Genomic DNA, 17,772 nt, shown 5'->3' on the forward strand with positions numbered 1-17,772 from the left:
ACTCGAAGACGGCTAAAAGATGACAGGCGTCCGAGTTATGTAACAGACGTGACAGCGCACGAGGAGACCTGGGTATGAGCGTTGCATGACACAGAAAGTGAAACTTCAGGCGGGAAAATCAAACACCGTAATTTAGCCGTTTTTATCTGGGTAATACCCTTGCTTTCGCGTTCTGAACATATAAGAAAGTGCACCAAGTTGAAAGGTTGGTTTTCAGTGTTGTACAAGTTCTATAAGTTAGTTGTTTTCCCAGTGGAAGCTTCAAGGTAAGTTTTTACACATTGACATTGAAGTGAGCGCGGCCACGTTCAAATTTCAATTCACTCTCTCTCTTGTGCAACGTTTGTTTTGCTTTTTTTTGCATGGTCCCAGAGGCGGCAAAACGAAACTATCAGTAACACTATTCAATGATATACCGTGTTCAGCTTTTATATTATAAGGGTAGGAAGTGGAGAGCGGGCTTAATTTCAGAGCAAGAAAACTTTCAAGCACAAGTTACCCACGTTGAGGCGGAGACCATTACTTTAAACGTGGGGTAAGGGCACAGGTGGGAAAATAGATATTGATGAACGGGGGGATGGAGCTTTTTAATTAACAATGTTACATGCTTGAATGCATGAATACATTGCTTACATAAGTGGCTGGACATACAGTCACGCCACTACATCGGGTACTTCATCTCTGCTAAGGGAAGAGGGGAGTGTTATACCCTAGGGACTGTGATAAAGCTTGGTTTAAAGCTGCATTTTGAGAAAATAGTTGAAAGAGCCTTAGAGGAAATTCTACAGCACGGAATAAAAACTTTTCAATCAGCGACTTATGTTTGAATCATGGTGTCATTTTCAATTTGTCAAACAAGGAAGTGACAAATTTGACTTTCATTAATTTAACATTGATAGCAAATATATTTTTATTTCAAAGCTAAAATCTTTAAAACTGCACAAAAAAACAGTAATTGATAATTATAGATGCCGGCCATTTTGACAAGGGATGAGGAATTTAAGATTTATTTATAATTATATTCCAATTTTTGACGGAGAGGAAAACAGTGGTACTTAGTGCAAGTATGTCAGGGAAAAGACTGATAATGTTAAGCTTGTAGAAAACAATTTGTGAATACCATAGCAATATTACAGTTTTCATAAACGAATGACTTCAAAATGATGTCTACTGGCATGAAACTATCTTTAAGGCATTTTAAAACTCCCCACACAACAAAAATGTGAATCTACAAACATCAACAAATTTTTTTGTTGGTTAAACTATTTGTTAAAAGATTACTTGTTACAAATTTGTTGAGTCATAGCTCCCGGATTGCAGTTTTTGACAAATTATGATGAGAAAAAAAGGTATAGAAAATGAAAAATGTCTGGTGTGGAAACATGGAAAAGTCTAGTTGTTTAAACTGGACGAATGCACTATTTTGGATGATGACACGATACGTCATCCTGTAATATTACAAGTTGGTAGCAGCATTTAGTAGAGTAGGGCAGAAGTTATTGAATATGCCTAGTCATCCAAACATTTGATTTCTTGGAATCAAACTTTCCCAAGTTTATTACCAAAAGCAACATGTGTGTCCAGTACACACAGAATGTACACATACTTCATCTGTTAATTTTCAGGAATATAATAGCCTTTTTGCATTGTCACCTGTCATTAATTTTTTCATCAAAATAATAAGATTGAGACTTTTTCTCTTTCTCTGTTTTTAGGTCGATATTTTTAACCATTTAGTCCCAGGAGGGGGTTTTGTTTAAGGGTTCTTTTTTATAGAAATTTTCTCTTGATGGTACAGACCACTGGTGCAAGCCCCCATCCCCTTCTTCTATCCCAAGGAAAGTTCTTTGACAACTGGAATTTAATTTCATGGAGAGTAATAAACAGGCTGCACCAAATTTGAAGGTTGTGGTGTCAGAAATTGCCATCTGGCGTAACAGATAAATGTAAAATCCTTTTGAATTTTCAAAGATGGAATTTATTTTATTTTTAGTTCTTGCTTCATAGAAATCACCAGATAAACTGATACCCTGAAGACAGGAATTTGAGGGAAGTTATTTTAACGCCTACGTGGCAAACTTAAAATACGCTGATTAGACACTTCTTAATTTCCGTCACGCATTACTAAAATAAATAGTTGGCCCTTATATTACGAAAAATGGTCGCTCAAAGTTGTAATTAAGTGAAGACTTCTGAAACTCGTGGTCTCGATCCAGCCGATCGCATTATAAATCAAGGTTTTAGCTTCGCTTCGTCGCTATCGCTGTCGACCAGTTGATCCTAGTTAGAACAGGCCACACTGAAGGGAAAACCCCGTATTCTGTCCTTGTTAAATTACATGCCCGTGTTAGCTTTGAAACCTTGGCTTTCCTTACGTGGGTTTCTTTCTTTTGTTTTACAAAGTTTAGTTCAGACCAGTGTAACAGTGACAAAACATTTTATTCGCTCTCCGTCATGGACATTCTGACCCACGATGGCTGAATATCCCATGAATCACTACGTGACTGTTTAAAGTACAAAGAATATACATTTCTCTGTTCACGAGGGGACGAATTTGAGGTAAGCTTAGTTATAAAGACATTTTCAGTCCTAACAGTTCTTAAACGTTAACTTTTATATGCGTCGTGGAGCGAAGTAATTCTTTTTACGAAAGCAGAATTATAAAATTCAGACGGAACTTCTTTTGTAGTTTATCACTGATCTCTATGTCATGAAGAACTTTGAGTCACACTTGTACATCGATAAAGGGCATATTTAACGTGAGACTACTTGCAACAAAAAAGTACAGAATCAAGCCAGGAGAGATATTGAAATATTGGTCTTAGGTAGATTGAAGAAATATTGATCTATTCATAAATGAATATCCAATAGGGCTTGTAAATGTGTCAGTACGGGTAGTAGGATTCCATAAAACCGTGAAAGAAACAAAATCCTCCATTTTTTCTCTATTATAGTTCATAGCTTGGTGCGTTGTTTAACTTTAAAGTAAACAAACCTGATTATTAATGGTTTATAACATTTTGTACATGAAAGTAGTTTTTAAACTACTTTCATGTACAAAATGTTTGCGTGACGTTAAAACGTCACCCAAAATTCGTCAATGTTGCGTCATGTACTTCGCGTTCATCTCGCGTGATCTCAATTTCCGAGAAATCAGTTTACGATTCCTTGAACTCTTTCCCATACCAGCCGGCGAACGCAGACGTATTTCCGGCTGTCGCTTGTCTCCGCTGAAAACATATTAGGGAACTTAAGCACGCACGTTTTTGAGACGCGGACGATAACCGGAAGTGAGCTTTTTTCACTTTAAACTTGTCCTCACACAACCATATTCACATTGCTAAGTATCTTTTCTTCATTAGAGATGAGTAGTATAAAAATCTGGGGGACAATACGGTCCAAGCATGCGAAATCTTCTCTTCCGGTTGCCGTCCGCGTCTCAAAAACGCGCGTGCTTAAGCTCCCTATTTTTCGGCGGAGACAAGCGACAGACGGAAATACGTCTGCGTTCGCTGGCTAGTCCCAGACTTGTACGTTGTATTTTTTTGAATCACATTTCCAGTATTTTCTAATGTGTATGACCGACCGACCGACCGACCGACCGACCGACCGCAGTACTGGAAAAGTGTTACTCGCCCCAACTCCCTCTCTCTGAACGCTAATTAAAGCAAACATTCCTCCCACTCGATCAAGCTGCATCCTGGATAGAGCGACAAACAACTTTGAACGTTCTGCTATACATTTCTCCGGGTGTTTTTCCACTTGCCAAAGAGAAAAGAAATGCGACGGGATAGCAGAGATGATTTATTAAAAAGAAACTGGTTTCTCAACAGCATCTACTGTACAAAGATACCTTTAACAGTTCCAAGAATTAGTAGCCCTGCTATATAAATATCTGTTTTTTGTCGTGTATTCTTACTGCAATAGGCGATGGAGATACGGAGCAGCACGAACTACATTTGGAACATTAAAGATGTTCTGGGGCAAGGTGCTACGGGAGCCGTTTACAAGGGAAGACACAAGGTGATTTTATACATTGCTTTTATAGGTATTTCTCCCTGTCTTTCTGTTCTGAACGATTCCCGATCGCTCGAGGTACGTACAGCTGCGTTGCTTTCGTGATGATTTCACTTTCGATCTAATTACCCTCAGAAAACTGGCGATACGTATGCAGTAAAGATTTCAAACCAGCTAGGAATGATGAGACCGGTAGAGGTGAGAAGAAGAGAATTTGAAGTCCTTAACAAGCTGAATCATGAAAACATCGTCAAGTTATTTGCAAGCGAGACGGAGGTGAGTTTCTATCTCTTTCCGCTACAGATGAACCTTTTCATGCATTGTTATTATTTTAAAAGTGCTCAAGGGTCTAGGAGATATGGCGATGAAAACAATTTCCATCGATAGTCGCTGTTTTATTCGTTTCAGTATAATTATGAGATGCGCAGTTTTCGATCTGTAATGTTTATATTGCAAAACTCTATTTGGTGAAGTCGAAAGTACATATGCAGGCTGAAAGAAATATTGAATTTTATATTCAAAATAATAACTTTGCAACTCATTTTAATTTAAAGACTAATATTCAAAATTATTTATGCATGATCGATCAACTTCAACATTTTCCCTTCGGCATGTATCTTTAAATTCCATGTTTGGAATCAGAGACAGCATTACCCGGAAAATCCCCTTTTACAGTCATAAACCTCGCAGCGAAATCCGATCGATCATACTTCCTTTCGTTGTGTATGCGGATGCGTCAGAGCTTAACTCCGGGGATTCCCCTTGACTCATCACCAGCCAATGAAGTTTGCAGATGTAACATGTTTTTCCGAGAAAACATCAAGTGTCTGTTTCCATTAGGGGTCTCGAAGACTTAATTCCCAGACAGAAATTCAAAGAACTTTCTTCCTCAAATGTTTGCAGCAATTCTAAAGATGAACATTTTCCATGTTTTGGCTATCTTGGGAATCTAAGGAACTGGCTAAATATAAACTGCAACAAGGAAGACACGAATATGCATAGCCTAAAGCTTCTAAGGTCATGAACAATTTGACACAGCTTATTTCACCAAGCTTTTACTTGCCAGCTTTGTCTATTGCTCCCTGAATTGCTGAAATTCCTAGGAAGATTTGTTAGACCTTGCCCAAAAGATGAAAAGATTAGTGAGAGTAATTTAGTTGAAAGTCCTGCGTTTATATTCAGATCCTAGACAACTTGAATATGCCTGTGAAGATATCATTTTGTGAAGTTATCAAATAACATCGCCAGACTGTTTAACATTCTGGTTTTAATAAAACTGTTCTGTCACAGTTGAATCGTTTCCATTGTCATTCTTGTCTAAAATATCATTTAATCGATTCAAATTTGCACGTTTGTTACTTGTGGAATAGATTCATATATCATTATTGGCCATCATTGGTCGACTTTTATCTGCTACTCTGTCTTAGTTAACTTGTTCACTTTTACAACTGCCCTTGATGAACTAAAAATAGTCATAAGATTGTGATGCAAAATTGTAGTAGGGATCTAGATAACAATTGATTACTATTGTCTAGATTCAGATTAAAAACTGTTCATAATTAGAATATTGGCCTAATTTATACAACAGATGAAGACAGATGGATAATTTGTCAGGCTGAGAAGGATAATAATTCTAAATTTGGTGTAACTTTTAAGACAAATGGGGCCAAATCTTTTGGCTCAAAATTGATCCAATACCAACTTCAATATCATCTTGACAAAGCGCCTGTCTCAGACAGATTAATCATCTCAGAGGGATACTGAATTATCTCCCAAATACACAGTTGGCATCTTTTGTCATCTTTGGTCTCATCTGGGCCATTTTTCTCAGCATTCCATTATTCTAAGGAAATGTTGTAAAACATTTCTTATTAGGGATTGGTTGTTTAGTCATTTTATTTTATAATTCAATTTTGTCGGCTCGAAAAGGAAATCGAAAATTTCTGCTTCCTGGTTACGTATCCTGATACAAGGAGGAAGGAAGTACACATGGGAGAATTCTAAAGGGCTTCCTGTAAAAAAAATAAGCTTCCCTTTGTTTAACCTGTATCAAGTTTGCATTCAACATAAGATGCAGCTTGGTTTTGATCTGTTAATTTGAATGGCAGGGGTTGAAAGAATTTTAAAATTGTCTCAAATGTATTATTAAATTTAGAAAAAGTAAATATATAAAAACTATGTTAAATATAAATATTATTTAGGGGTCTAGCTAATTACAACACCAAGCTTTAACAAGCTTATCCAGCCTTTCAGGCCAATGTAGCTTGAAAATTTCTGAAGTCATTTTGTATTTCATTCAGTCAAGTCTGGCAGTGCTCATCCTCCCTCCCTCCTTGGGCATTAGGCAGCAGTTGCTCACACCTTAATCCCAGGGATGGGATATTTGATATGTTATTACTACCTGGGACCAGGAATTTGCCTTCCCCTGGAACAAGCCCGATCAGAACTCGGCACCTTGTAAATGCAAATACAGTCAAACCTCCCGTAAGCGACCACCCAAAATGTCAAACCTAGATCAAAGATGGTTGCTTACGAGAGTTTAGACCATAATGGGTCAAAATTTTTCCTCATTAGAATATGGTAACTGCCCAGACTTACCCCGTGTGCCAATGCAGATGTAATGTTTTATTCATGTAAAAGTCAATTTCAAGAAAAAAAATTTGGTTCTTCCCACTGAGAAATTTCATTTTTTTGTACTAGCAAGGAATACGATAATGTTACAACACCTGATTATCCATTTTTTGTTCTATTATCTGTCAAGTGGTCGCTTATGGGAAGTTAAAAACAAAAGAAAATGTCAAACTTTTAGCTTTAAAAGTGGTCACGGTCGCTTATAAGAGGTTCCAAATACCGGTATAGTGATTTGACTTGGAAACTTTTGGTAGTTTGAAAAACTGGTTGTTGAGGAGAGGTGGTCACAACCAGAGGTTTGACTGTACAGTGTTGTGCCCTGATCACTGTCGATCAAATAAATGAAATTAACTCTATATAACTATCTGAATTAATCAGTTTCTGTGGAACATTTGTCTTGTTGTTTGTTCTCACATGCACCCCAGAACATTTGACCCACTTGTTTGTCCTCTCCCCTCTTAGGGAATTTGCCATTTTTTTTTAAATTGATAATGCTCAGGGTTTAGCCCTTGGGGAGGTGGCCACTAGTGGAAGTGAGTTACTAATCATTAAATTATTATATAATATATTGACATTTCAGCCAGGTGAATAAGCTACAGTTACTATCTAGTTATAACAACCCAGTATGCAGTGGTAACCACAAGACCATGAAATTTACAGAAATTGTAATTTTTGCAGCCATTCATTCAAAACAGCCAAAGGATATAATATCAACATAAAATATAATGTAGAATTTATTTAAAAATCTTCTGTTCGATCCAATTGATGTTTGTGTTCTTCTAAATTTTCGGCCCTGATGTCCATATAATTATAAGAGTTTCTAGGTTAAAGTGATTTATCATAAGACCTCCTTGAGTACAGAGTTGCTATTTAAATTGTTTTTTTGACATGTAACCCTTTGCATTAATATCTTGTTTACAGCTCAGGTCTCAGAATGAAATCATTGTCATGGAGCTTTGTTCTGGAGGAAGTCTGTTCACTTTGCTTGAAAATCCTGCTAATGCATATGGTTTTGTAGAGGATGACTTTAAACAAGTGGTTAAAGATGTTGGTAAGCATGGTGTAACAATTTTTTCTCAACACCTGGCATCAGGGCTTCATTGACAAGGCAGCATGGTTGAGTAGTTTAAGGGCGCTATACTGAATTCAATATTTATGGAGGTGGGGTGGCCTCGTGGTTAGTGCGCTCGACTCCGGATCGAGCCATCCAGGTTCAGGCCCTGGCCACGAACATCATGTTGTGTTTTTGGGCAAGACACTTACTCTCACAGTGTTTAAGTCTACCCAAGTGAATAAATGGCTACTGGCAAATTTAATGCTGGAGGTAATCCTGTGATGGTCTTACATCTCATCCAGGCAGGGGTAGAAAATTAATACTCCAAGTCACCTCATGCTAGAGAAACCAGGATAAGCTCCAGCCTGATGGGTCACTTGGCTTGTATGCATTACCCTCTGGTTATAAAAGGTTTTTCTAAAAAATGCATCATTTACTTTGAAGAAAAAACACTTACAATAAATTTATTACTAATTATTATTAGTAATAAACTAGATGCTCTATGAGCGTTTACTCAGGCTTCGTATCGCAATATCAAATCATATATATACTCTACATGTATTGAAAACAATAAAAACAACTGAAAGAATCAGGATATTTAACACAACAAGGGTTGAAGTAAGGTATTTACTATTCATGGCCAAGTTGCTTTGTTGAGTATCCTCTTTACCCAATTACATAAAATTTGTTTCCCTCACTTTTGGAGTTCTGTTCACAAAGACTAATAAGACGATCTTTTGCTAATTTGGCTAGCTTTCAAGCTATAGCATTTGTGGATGTACCCATTTTGAAAACGCTTGACATCTTTACATGTGTGAGATGAGCATATAAGACTTAATTCTCTCTACAGCTTTTTTCACAAAACACAGCATTCTGCAAATTATGTTGTTCGCGAAGATCAAGCATGCAATTAGCAAGTGGTTGTCACTTCTTTCCATCTGTCAAATTTTTAAACAATATATATTGTAAGCATAAGTATTTAGAAATAATTTTTAATATATAGTTACGCTACCCAGCAAATGAAGGCTAACGGTGAACAAATTGCAGTGGAAGTTACTAGAAGCAAACAGGAGTGGAACTAACTGCAAGCAAACCACTGTGTTGAAGTGCATATGACATGAAAAATAATTTCTGCTAATTTGAAAGGCCTTTCAAAATACAGAAGAATGGCGTTTTTCTTTTTGAAATATCTTTTTTCGTTTTAGAGATATTGACTTTTTTCTATTATGCAAATAGAATAGATCAGATAGATCAGTGATGACGTCATATTGTTTGCAACTAAAAATGGTAAAATACTGAATTAAAATATCTCTAGAAATATTCGAGCAGTGTTCTTGAAACTTGGCACCACAAATGTAAATCACAAAAGAAACAAAATGACACCCTTAGTGCTGTTGCCATGACAACAGTTTTGCCGCTGGTGCTGTCTTAATAAAAACTGAAATTCCCAGTTTTTGTCTTAAACCAAGAACCATCTACTCCACCCAATCTAATGATGGGAGTTGAGACAATATGGGAACTATGTCTGTTCCAAGTAAGACCCTTTGTCTCACTTTAGAGGTTGCAAATGGGGATATTTGTTTTTTTGACTTAAAGAGACTGGAGCCGAAAGAGTTGCTATGACAACAGCACCAAGGGTGTCATTTTGTTTCTTTTGTGATGCACATTTGTGGTGCCAAGTTTCAAGAACACTGCTTCAATATTCCTAGAGATATTGTTTATTCAGTATTTTACCATTTTTAGTTGCAAACAATATGACGTCATCACTGACCTAATTTGCATAATAGAAAAATGTCAATATCTCTAATACAAAAAAGATATTTCAAAAAGAAAAATGCCATTCTTCTGTATTTTGAATGGCCTTTCAAATAAGCAGGAAAATATTTTTCATGTCACATGCACTTTAATTAGGCCAACTTCAGTTGACTGAACTGCTGCAGGCCCAATATACAGTCAATAAAAAGTAACTCCTCCTTTGTGTAAACGTCACTGAGGTGTCAAAGTCAGTTTCATAGATGAAAGCAAGTCATCAGATGACCTGTTGGAATTCTCATCCCTAGTTTCCTCTGCTAGGAACGCGTGGCACTATGATCCCCATTTGGCAACCTCCCCAAAAAAACGGCCTGCATTTTTCTGACTTGGGCTTTCCCACGGAAGCTTAAGCGCAAGCCTGCAAATAATTTTGTCTATAAACAGGTCATTTGTCAGGCCAAGGACAACTTTTGACCTGACAAAAAGCCAATCTGGTCGGACAAAGAATTTTTTTGTCGTTAGAAATTAAACAAACATTTGTACCCCTAGTTGGCCTTCACTCACTTGATCACACATGTATTCTGTATTTTCATTGGTATCAAGTTTCTTGCGCATCAAGTTTCCCACAACGTCTGAGGAATTAAACCACCAGAAAAGCGATGAAAAGATCTCCCGCATGGACAGCTTGTCACTGTAAAACTCACAATAACATTCAGAGACTTGAAATTGGCTGAAATGAATTCTTCGACTTTTTCTGAAAGCAAGTTTCCCCTGAAAATTCTCTTTGGGGTCAATTGAATAATAGATGGAATTGGAATTTGAAGTGGTCGTGCCTACAAAGCGTGACTAATTTGTACATTCATGCTTTTCACAAAACATGTGTGTGATACAGAAACCATATTTGAACCACAGATTTTAAAAAAAAAAACTATAAAGAGCTATAAAACTGATTTTTTATCATACGGAATAGAAAAATGGTTTTAAAGTTTTGAAAGCAAATGCATTCAGATTAAGTCGATAAACGAAACGTGAGAATTTGAGCCATGTATTCAATTTGCATAATGTTTTACTTGGGTCAAATTATGATTGAAAATTAATTACACAACACTTGCAGATAACAAACATCAACATAAGACCTCAGATTTTCGTAGTTTTTCAGAAAAATGTAATTCAGACTAAATGGGGCTTCACAGTCTTTCACAACGCCACCGCAAGCGTAAATTAACACGCTGCCTGAATAGTGGTGCTGATGTGGCGTGTTTTACAATTCGACATGACATTTGAGATGATGTATTGCACGTGATAAAATTATTTCTCAGAAATGGAGTAAAAGCGAAGCTGATAACAAAGCTTTTCTGTGTAGTATTGTGTGACAGTTAATAAAATAACTTGTTCCATATTTGGCCACAGATTTCCAGTTAAAACATTTTTCATTGTAGCAGAAATGCCCGGTGAGAGTGTCCGACCAGGCTAAGCTTTTACCAGTCGAAACCTCAAATTTACGGGACAATTGTCTGATGGCCAACTGTTATTTGCAGACCTGTAAGTAATTATGAGACTTTGGCTTTGACAAATCAATGACAAACACAAGACTGCAGGCTATTGTGTAGATCTACTAATAATGCTATTGTGGCCACTGTCTATTAGTTGCAGGAATGAAGCACTTACGAGAACAAGGCATGGTCCACAGAGACCTCAAACCAGGCAACATTATGAGAATGGCAAAAGATGATGGAAGGTTGAATGAAGATCAACTTTGTAATTTGCATTTCAAATTCAAACCAAACTGAGTTTTGGTCTGAGAGCAATCTAGCCCACTTGTACATAGCTGTACCCTTCAGGGCTATGGCTATACAAAGGCTAAGAGCATTTCTCCTGATAATGACCTCCACTCTTCAAATTAAATGTCTTATGAGGTGTTTTATTCACCTAAACTCAACTGATTTATCATATTCCAATTTTAATATTTTCACAGCTTTGTCTACAAATTAACTGACTTTGGAGCAGCAAGGGAGCTTGAAGCTCATGAAGGCTTTATGTCTGTCTATGGTACTGAAGAATATTTGGTAGGTCAAATACTGTCAATGTTTTTTAAATAAACACTTAGTAATTGTTATTAGTTAATATGCAATGCTTTCAAGTGGTATACAGTGAAACCTCTATTAAGCAGACCCCCAATTAAGCGGACACCCTCTATTAAGCAGACACTTAGCCGGGTCCCAAAATTAATGTCTATAACGAACCTCTATTCAGCAGACTCCTTTATTAAGCGGACGCGGACACTAAAATAAATTGTATTTGGCTAATTTCTATTGTTAAAAGCCTCTATTAAGTGCAGGACACTGGACTGAATTGACAACATGGCATTGGATTACACCCTTGAAATAGAGGTTTTGCACGGTAGCCGTGTTGCATGGCAGGAACAGTAGATTCTTTTTCCTATGGGAAAAAATTTTCTTTCTAATGCAAAACATTTTCATTGTTCCTGCCATGCAACATGGCTGCCGTGCAAAACCTCTATAGTCGATTAAATAGTCGATTAAATGAACCCATATTATTGTTGCTGTATGGAAAGGGCATTATTACAAACAAATTACAGTTGGTAATGAAAGCTGATGAACTTGAACTCTGGATAGCTTCCTTAAGAACCAAGAACTTTATTACAGTACAGAGGAACCGTTGAATGTTAATTGTGAACAAACCTTGTGCAATTGCTATAAACCTTTATTAAGCGGACACCCTCTATTGAGCGAACACTTAGGAAGGTCCTGAGGGTGTCTGCTTAATAGAGGTTTCACTGTATACATATTTTTAACTTACAACAGCAACAATTTTTACAATACTACTTACACTACTGACAATACTTACAAGTTTACAATACTGCACATTGCTTACTGTACTGTAACCTGAATTATATAACACTAATGCTACTTGCAATACTAGCCTAACTTACAATACCAAATACAACATTAACTAATACACACATGCATGAACCCTTAGGCAAGTATGTCTACCAAGAAAATACAAGTGACAAGTGGGAAATTCATGATGGTCATTACCCCAAACAAACAAACCATGAGAAAGTGTTGCATATTAACTATTTTATACCATGTCATAAAAAATACAGTGGGCAACATAATGTGGCATATGTACTGTGTGTGATGGGGAGGTAAGGTGTGATAGCGTCAAATATACAAAGGGGTTTCCTGTATTCTGCTTGGCTCTATTATCTATGGCATATGGTGTAAACTATGATATGTTGACCCTTAAACAAACGGTCTCAATCTTTTTTGGAACCATGGAATCATTTGTGCCATGAGTGGCCATATTGATATCAATAGGTGATCCATCTTGTTCTCTGCATTACGTTATTTCTCAATAGGAATCACTTTTACTCACTGTTTAATATGTAATTCACAGCATCCAGATCTTTATGAGAGAGGGGTCCTACGAAAGCATGGCAACAAAGCCTTTGGTGCAATGGTACGTGTTATGTATGGTAGCCTAGGTAGCCTCGGTACTAGGGTGCATGCTAGCCTTTTATGATGTTTATATAGGGAAGAATGGCTTTCAAAATAAACGGTTATTTTGTTCTTATGATACGTTGCTGTCTACTTGTTGAAACGTGGTGTCAGAAGTGATCCTATGGACCCAATAAGAATGTCTACAACAGAAGGATCAGCAGAAGAAGGACAGCCGTGTGGCAGCAGAGAAGATAGAATAACGCAGCTAAAACTGCCAGCGCCACTTGATTTCGAAGCTATAAATTTGGCTGACAGTTGGAAGAGATGGAGGCAGAAGTAGAGTTGTACATGGATTTAGCAATGTGTGGCAGAGAGGAGTCAACGAAGGTGAAGCTGTTTTTGTATTTAGTTAGGAGTCAGGGATGAGAAATTTATAGTACGATGACATTTGAAGTACCTCCTCAAGGATCCATTTCTTGATCTGCAACAATGCCTTGATGCCTGTAGAGCAGGCGAATTATCCAAAGAACGAAGTAAAACCTTGGAAGAAGGCGAAAATGTAAATTCGTTGAGAGATCAAATGAAGCATGGTAAAGCATTTGAAAACAAAAGGCATGAGAAGGTGGATAAGAGGCAAGAAAGTGCTGAAAGGCATGAAAAGTCGCAGAACAGCAGGCGTGAAAATGAAAATCCTGTGCACGACACATATCATAAGAAAACAAAGAGATGCAAATATTGCGGTGGAAAACAGCGAATCGGCAAGTGAAATTGTCCTGCATTTGGCAAGAGATGCTCGGCCTGTGGAATTATGAATCATTTCGCGTCTCAGTGTATGGCTAAGGCAAACGTAAACGTGGTTGAGACAGAGAGCAGAAGCAATGATGAATACTGCCTCACACTCAAGTCAATGGATCAAAGTGAAGTACTCAGTGTCCATGCTGCAAGTGATCATGAATACGTGAGAAATCTGTTTGCTACAATAAGCCTTGGAAATCGACGGTGAAGTTTCAGCTGGATAGTTGAGCAACTTGTAACCTGCTACCCACATTGTACCTTGAGGATAGGAGCGAACTAACACCGACCAGGAAATGGCTCACAATGTACAACGATACAGTGATAAAGCCTTTGGGTACGTGCACGATGGCTGTACTCAACCTGAAAAACTCCAGGTCTTACCATGTGGAGTTTGTAGTTGTCGACAGTGACAGGGCCGTACCGATCCTGGGAAACCAAACCATGCAGCAGATGGACCTGATTAGAGTGCAACGACACAATGTGATGTCTGTCAACACCAGTCAAGCTTGCTTCACTGCTGAACAACTCTTAAAGGATTCTTCCAATCTCTTCAAAGGTACTGGAAGGTTGGAGGGTCAGTACAAGCTTCAAGTTGAAGAGGGTGCCACGCCAGTGGTTCATCCACCAAGGAGAGTTCCTATAGTGCTCAAGGGTAAACTGAAGGAAGAACTGGATTGTCTTCAAAGCCTTGGTGTCATAGAGAAAGTCACTGAGCCTACCCCATGGGTTTCAAGTATTGAATCTGTACAGAAACCTAATGGAAAAATTCAAGTGTGCATTGACCCCAAAAGACCTGAATCGAGTGTTAAGGAGAAGCCACTATCCGACCCTGACCATGGACGAGGTACTTCCAGAGCTTTCAAGGGCAAAAGTGTTCTCAACCGTAGACGTTAAGAATGGATTCTGGCATGTTGAACTCGACGATGACAGCTCACGCCTTACAACTTTCAATTCACCCTGTGGACTATTTCGTTGGCATCGCCTTCCCTTTGGGCTTTGCGCAGCTTCAGAGGAGTTTCAGCGGAGACTGAACCACGCCCTAGAGGGCTTAAAGGGCGTCCGCACCATTCACAATGACATCCTGGTTTTGGTGAAGGCTCCACAGAGGATGAAACGCTAGTAGATCATGATCGAAATCTGCACTCACTAATGCAGAGGTGCTGTGAGCAGAATATCAAACTGAATAGGAACAAAGTGAAACTGTGGTGCAAAGAAGTTCCTTTCTTGTGTCCTCTGATCTCAAAGGACCGTCTTAAAGCAGATCTAGCAAAGATCAAGGCTGTCTTGGAGATGCCAACCCCAACTGATGTGGCCAGTGTACGCCAGTTCATTGGATTTAAAAATTACCTGAGCAAGGTTCTACCACATCTCAGTGATGTATGTGAGTCCCTATGGAAACTCATACTCCCTGACGTAGGATGTGTTTGTCAGGGGAGGGAGATTAGTGATTCCGGAATCGCTGCGTCAAGATCTCTGCTTGTTGATACGGTAAATCCCTAGGTGATACGGATCATGTGTACTAAAGGCATCTGCGGTCAAGTGTCGATCAATACCCTTGATCAATACCCTCCATCGATACCCTCTATCGACCCGCGATGAACACTCCATCAAAACCTCGATCAACACTCGATGGACATCTTGGTCGACAGTCGGTCAATGGTTGACTAATTTACGATTGATGCATGTGAGTCAGTCGAGTGTCAACCGAGTATTGACCAACTGTTGATTGAGTGTCGGTCAAGTATCGATTGGGATGTCGATCAGGTATCGATCAAGGGTATCGATAGAGGGTAACGATCGACAGTCGACCACGGCTGCCTTTAGTGCACTTGAGCGGGTGATACTGTGGTTAAACTTCTTTACAATGATAGGCCACACTAGCTAAGCATGAGGCAGAGATATCTGGCTGTAATGTAGCTTAAGGTGCATTGTTTAGTGTGCAGGTCTCAATATCGCATGTTGAAGGGCTGAGTTCAAGCTGTGACCTGTGGTAAATTGAATTTGTTCTCGGGCATTGACACTTCACACTCCTCGCCCCAGAGCTCATTCAATGCGACCTCTTTACAAATCCAGTTAAGGGCTGTCGCTAAGCCCTGCCAGCAGATGAAATTTGCTAGAGATGATCGCCATGGAGATGATTGCCAGCTAGATTATCGTGAGTGATCACTTTGTGAAGGACCATGAATGCTTTGTAGGTTACGCATGTACAATCATTCGATATCTGAACCATATCGAACCGCACGCCTAAATCAACTAAATGAAATGCTCGGAATAAATTCCTGACTACCTTGAGTATCTGAGTGCCACTATATCACGAGTAAAGTAATTGAAATAAGATCTTGTTTTGAGCACTTCTTTAACGTGTTCTCTTTCTGTGTACTGCATCTGCCATCTTGTAAACACAACTTTAGCCTGGTAGCCCCGCATTCAAGGCATTGCAAAAGATCGGGGACAAAAAATTTGTTCCCGGTCTCTCACGAAAAATGGTGACCAGCTCAATGAAAATCTCAGCCGGGAGACTATTTTCTTAGCTACAACCCTACCAGTTGTAGTTAATAACTAACACTGATGCAAGAGTAGTATCGTAGTTTGCAATGAAAGAAGTTCTACCTTCTCAGACGTATGGTTCAAGACATCTGTCATGGCACTGAGTCCTAACCATTGATAGTAGTTTTATTTATAGAGCTGACAGAGTTACCCCCAAAAAATTAAGGTTTCCTTACTTACTATTACAGTACTCACAGAAATGGACTAAATTAACCGACTGTTGTATTTTAATATTTGTGCTATAGGTTGACTTGTGGAGTATTGGTGTTACATTTTACCATATTGCTACTGGGCAGTTACCCTTCAGACCATATGGAGGACGACAGAACAGGGACACTATGTAAGTAATTCATCCAAAGTTGATACAGGAAATTTAACAAAACTGGCAAAAGAAAAGTTCTGTTATTTTTTTTTTTTTAATTTTCTGCATATTAAAATTTCGTTTTATTCTTGAAGTAGTTAGAAGTCATTAACTTCATTCTTGGAACCTTCCACCTCTCTCCTCGCCACATCTTCGCCCCTGTAAACATCCATATTTTGTGTAAAAGTTTGGCTTTTGAAATCCTCCTCCCTCTCAGAATTTCCAACGACTTTGTGGATATGGATTTTTCTTTTAGCCATACACACTCCTGGTGATATTTACGTTATAGGATCTAAATACAAGATCTTTAAAAAACTTATCTAAACAAGATCTTTAAAGTAATTAAAGGATCTTTTAAGGGGCCTTAACCCCTTGAGTGCCTATATGACATACTCAGTATGCAGGGTTTTTATTACAAGTTGGGTCCTGGTACTGGCACCCATCTACTTTGAATAGAGTGCCCAGCTACCTAAAGTACAACATTAAAAAAAAACTCAGCAGGGAAAAAAACCTCAACTCAATTTTCACTTTTCCCCGTAAGTTGAAAACTTTTTTTCTGAACCCCCCTAGAGGCTAAGGCCTTCGGCCCTCATTTGTATTGGGGTATCCGCTTACTCTGTCATGAGAACCCTCCTACTTCACAACTTTATGACACCCCTGAGTAAGTCATGATTTTTGCCCCTCAGGTGCCTATATGACATACTGAGTACATGTACTTCAAAAAACGCCAGAAACAACTTTTATCGGCACCTGAGGTTCATGGTCATATGGAGAGCAAATCCGTCAACCTCCGAGAAATTAACCACATTGAAGAGACACTTTCATGGCCTTTCAGCAAATGTGTGCATGTCTATAGTTTCAATGAAAAAGCGTATGAAATTTGAAGTTCTTTACTAGTCACCCATTTTCAGTGAAAATGGTGTGGCACACAGCGCATACAATGGCTGGGCACTCAAGGGGTTAAATGATCTTTCAAAGATCTTGCAAAGTTCCTTTTCTTTAAGATCTTGCAACAATCTCAGCCAGGATCCTCCAGGACCCTTAAATGTCTTGGCAAGATCGTTGAAGTTTCATAGGTTAACCCTATTAAGAATTCTTGACCAACAATCTTGGTTAGTATATTCATTAAGATTCTCGATAACATCCTTATA

The 17,772-nt window shown here is 38.5% G+C and overlaps 1 protein-coding gene across 4 annotated transcripts in view; it reads left to right on the forward strand.

Moving 5' to 3' along the window:
- The window catches only part of LOC110068364 (serine/threonine-protein kinase TBK1-like), a 31,970-nt gene continuing 14,198 nt past the window's right edge, over positions 1-17,772 (forward strand). The window contains exons 1-9 of one of the 4 annotated variants that reach the window (XM_089275877.1): positions 1-266; positions 2,404-2,559; positions 3,928-4,023; positions 4,153-4,293; positions 7,570-7,699; positions 11,102-11,192; positions 11,430-11,520; positions 12,875-12,937; positions 16,506-16,600. In XM_089275877.1, coding sequence (XP_089132003.1) covers positions 3,931-4,023; positions 4,153-4,293; positions 7,570-7,699; positions 11,102-11,192; positions 11,430-11,520; positions 12,875-12,937; positions 16,506-16,600 — 704 coding nt within the window. In that variant the 5' untranslated portion in view covers positions 1-266; positions 2,404-2,559; positions 3,928-3,930. Of the gene's footprint in view, positions 267-2,129; positions 2,560-3,670; positions 4,024-4,152; positions 4,294-7,569; positions 7,700-11,101; positions 11,193-11,429; positions 11,521-12,874; positions 12,938-16,505; positions 16,601-17,772 lie in introns of those variants that run through there. The other 3 variants (XM_089275876.1, XM_089275875.1, XM_089275878.1) reach the window with 3 other exon arrangements.

The sequence above is a fragment of the Orbicella faveolata genome, unplaced genomic scaffold (assembly GCF_042242905.1).
Source record: "Orbicella faveolata isolate gen_17 unplaced genomic scaffold, um_ofav_v1 contig_4, whole genome shotgun sequence".
NCBI lineage: Eukaryota > Metazoa > Cnidaria > Anthozoa > Scleractinia > Merulinidae > Orbicella > Orbicella faveolata.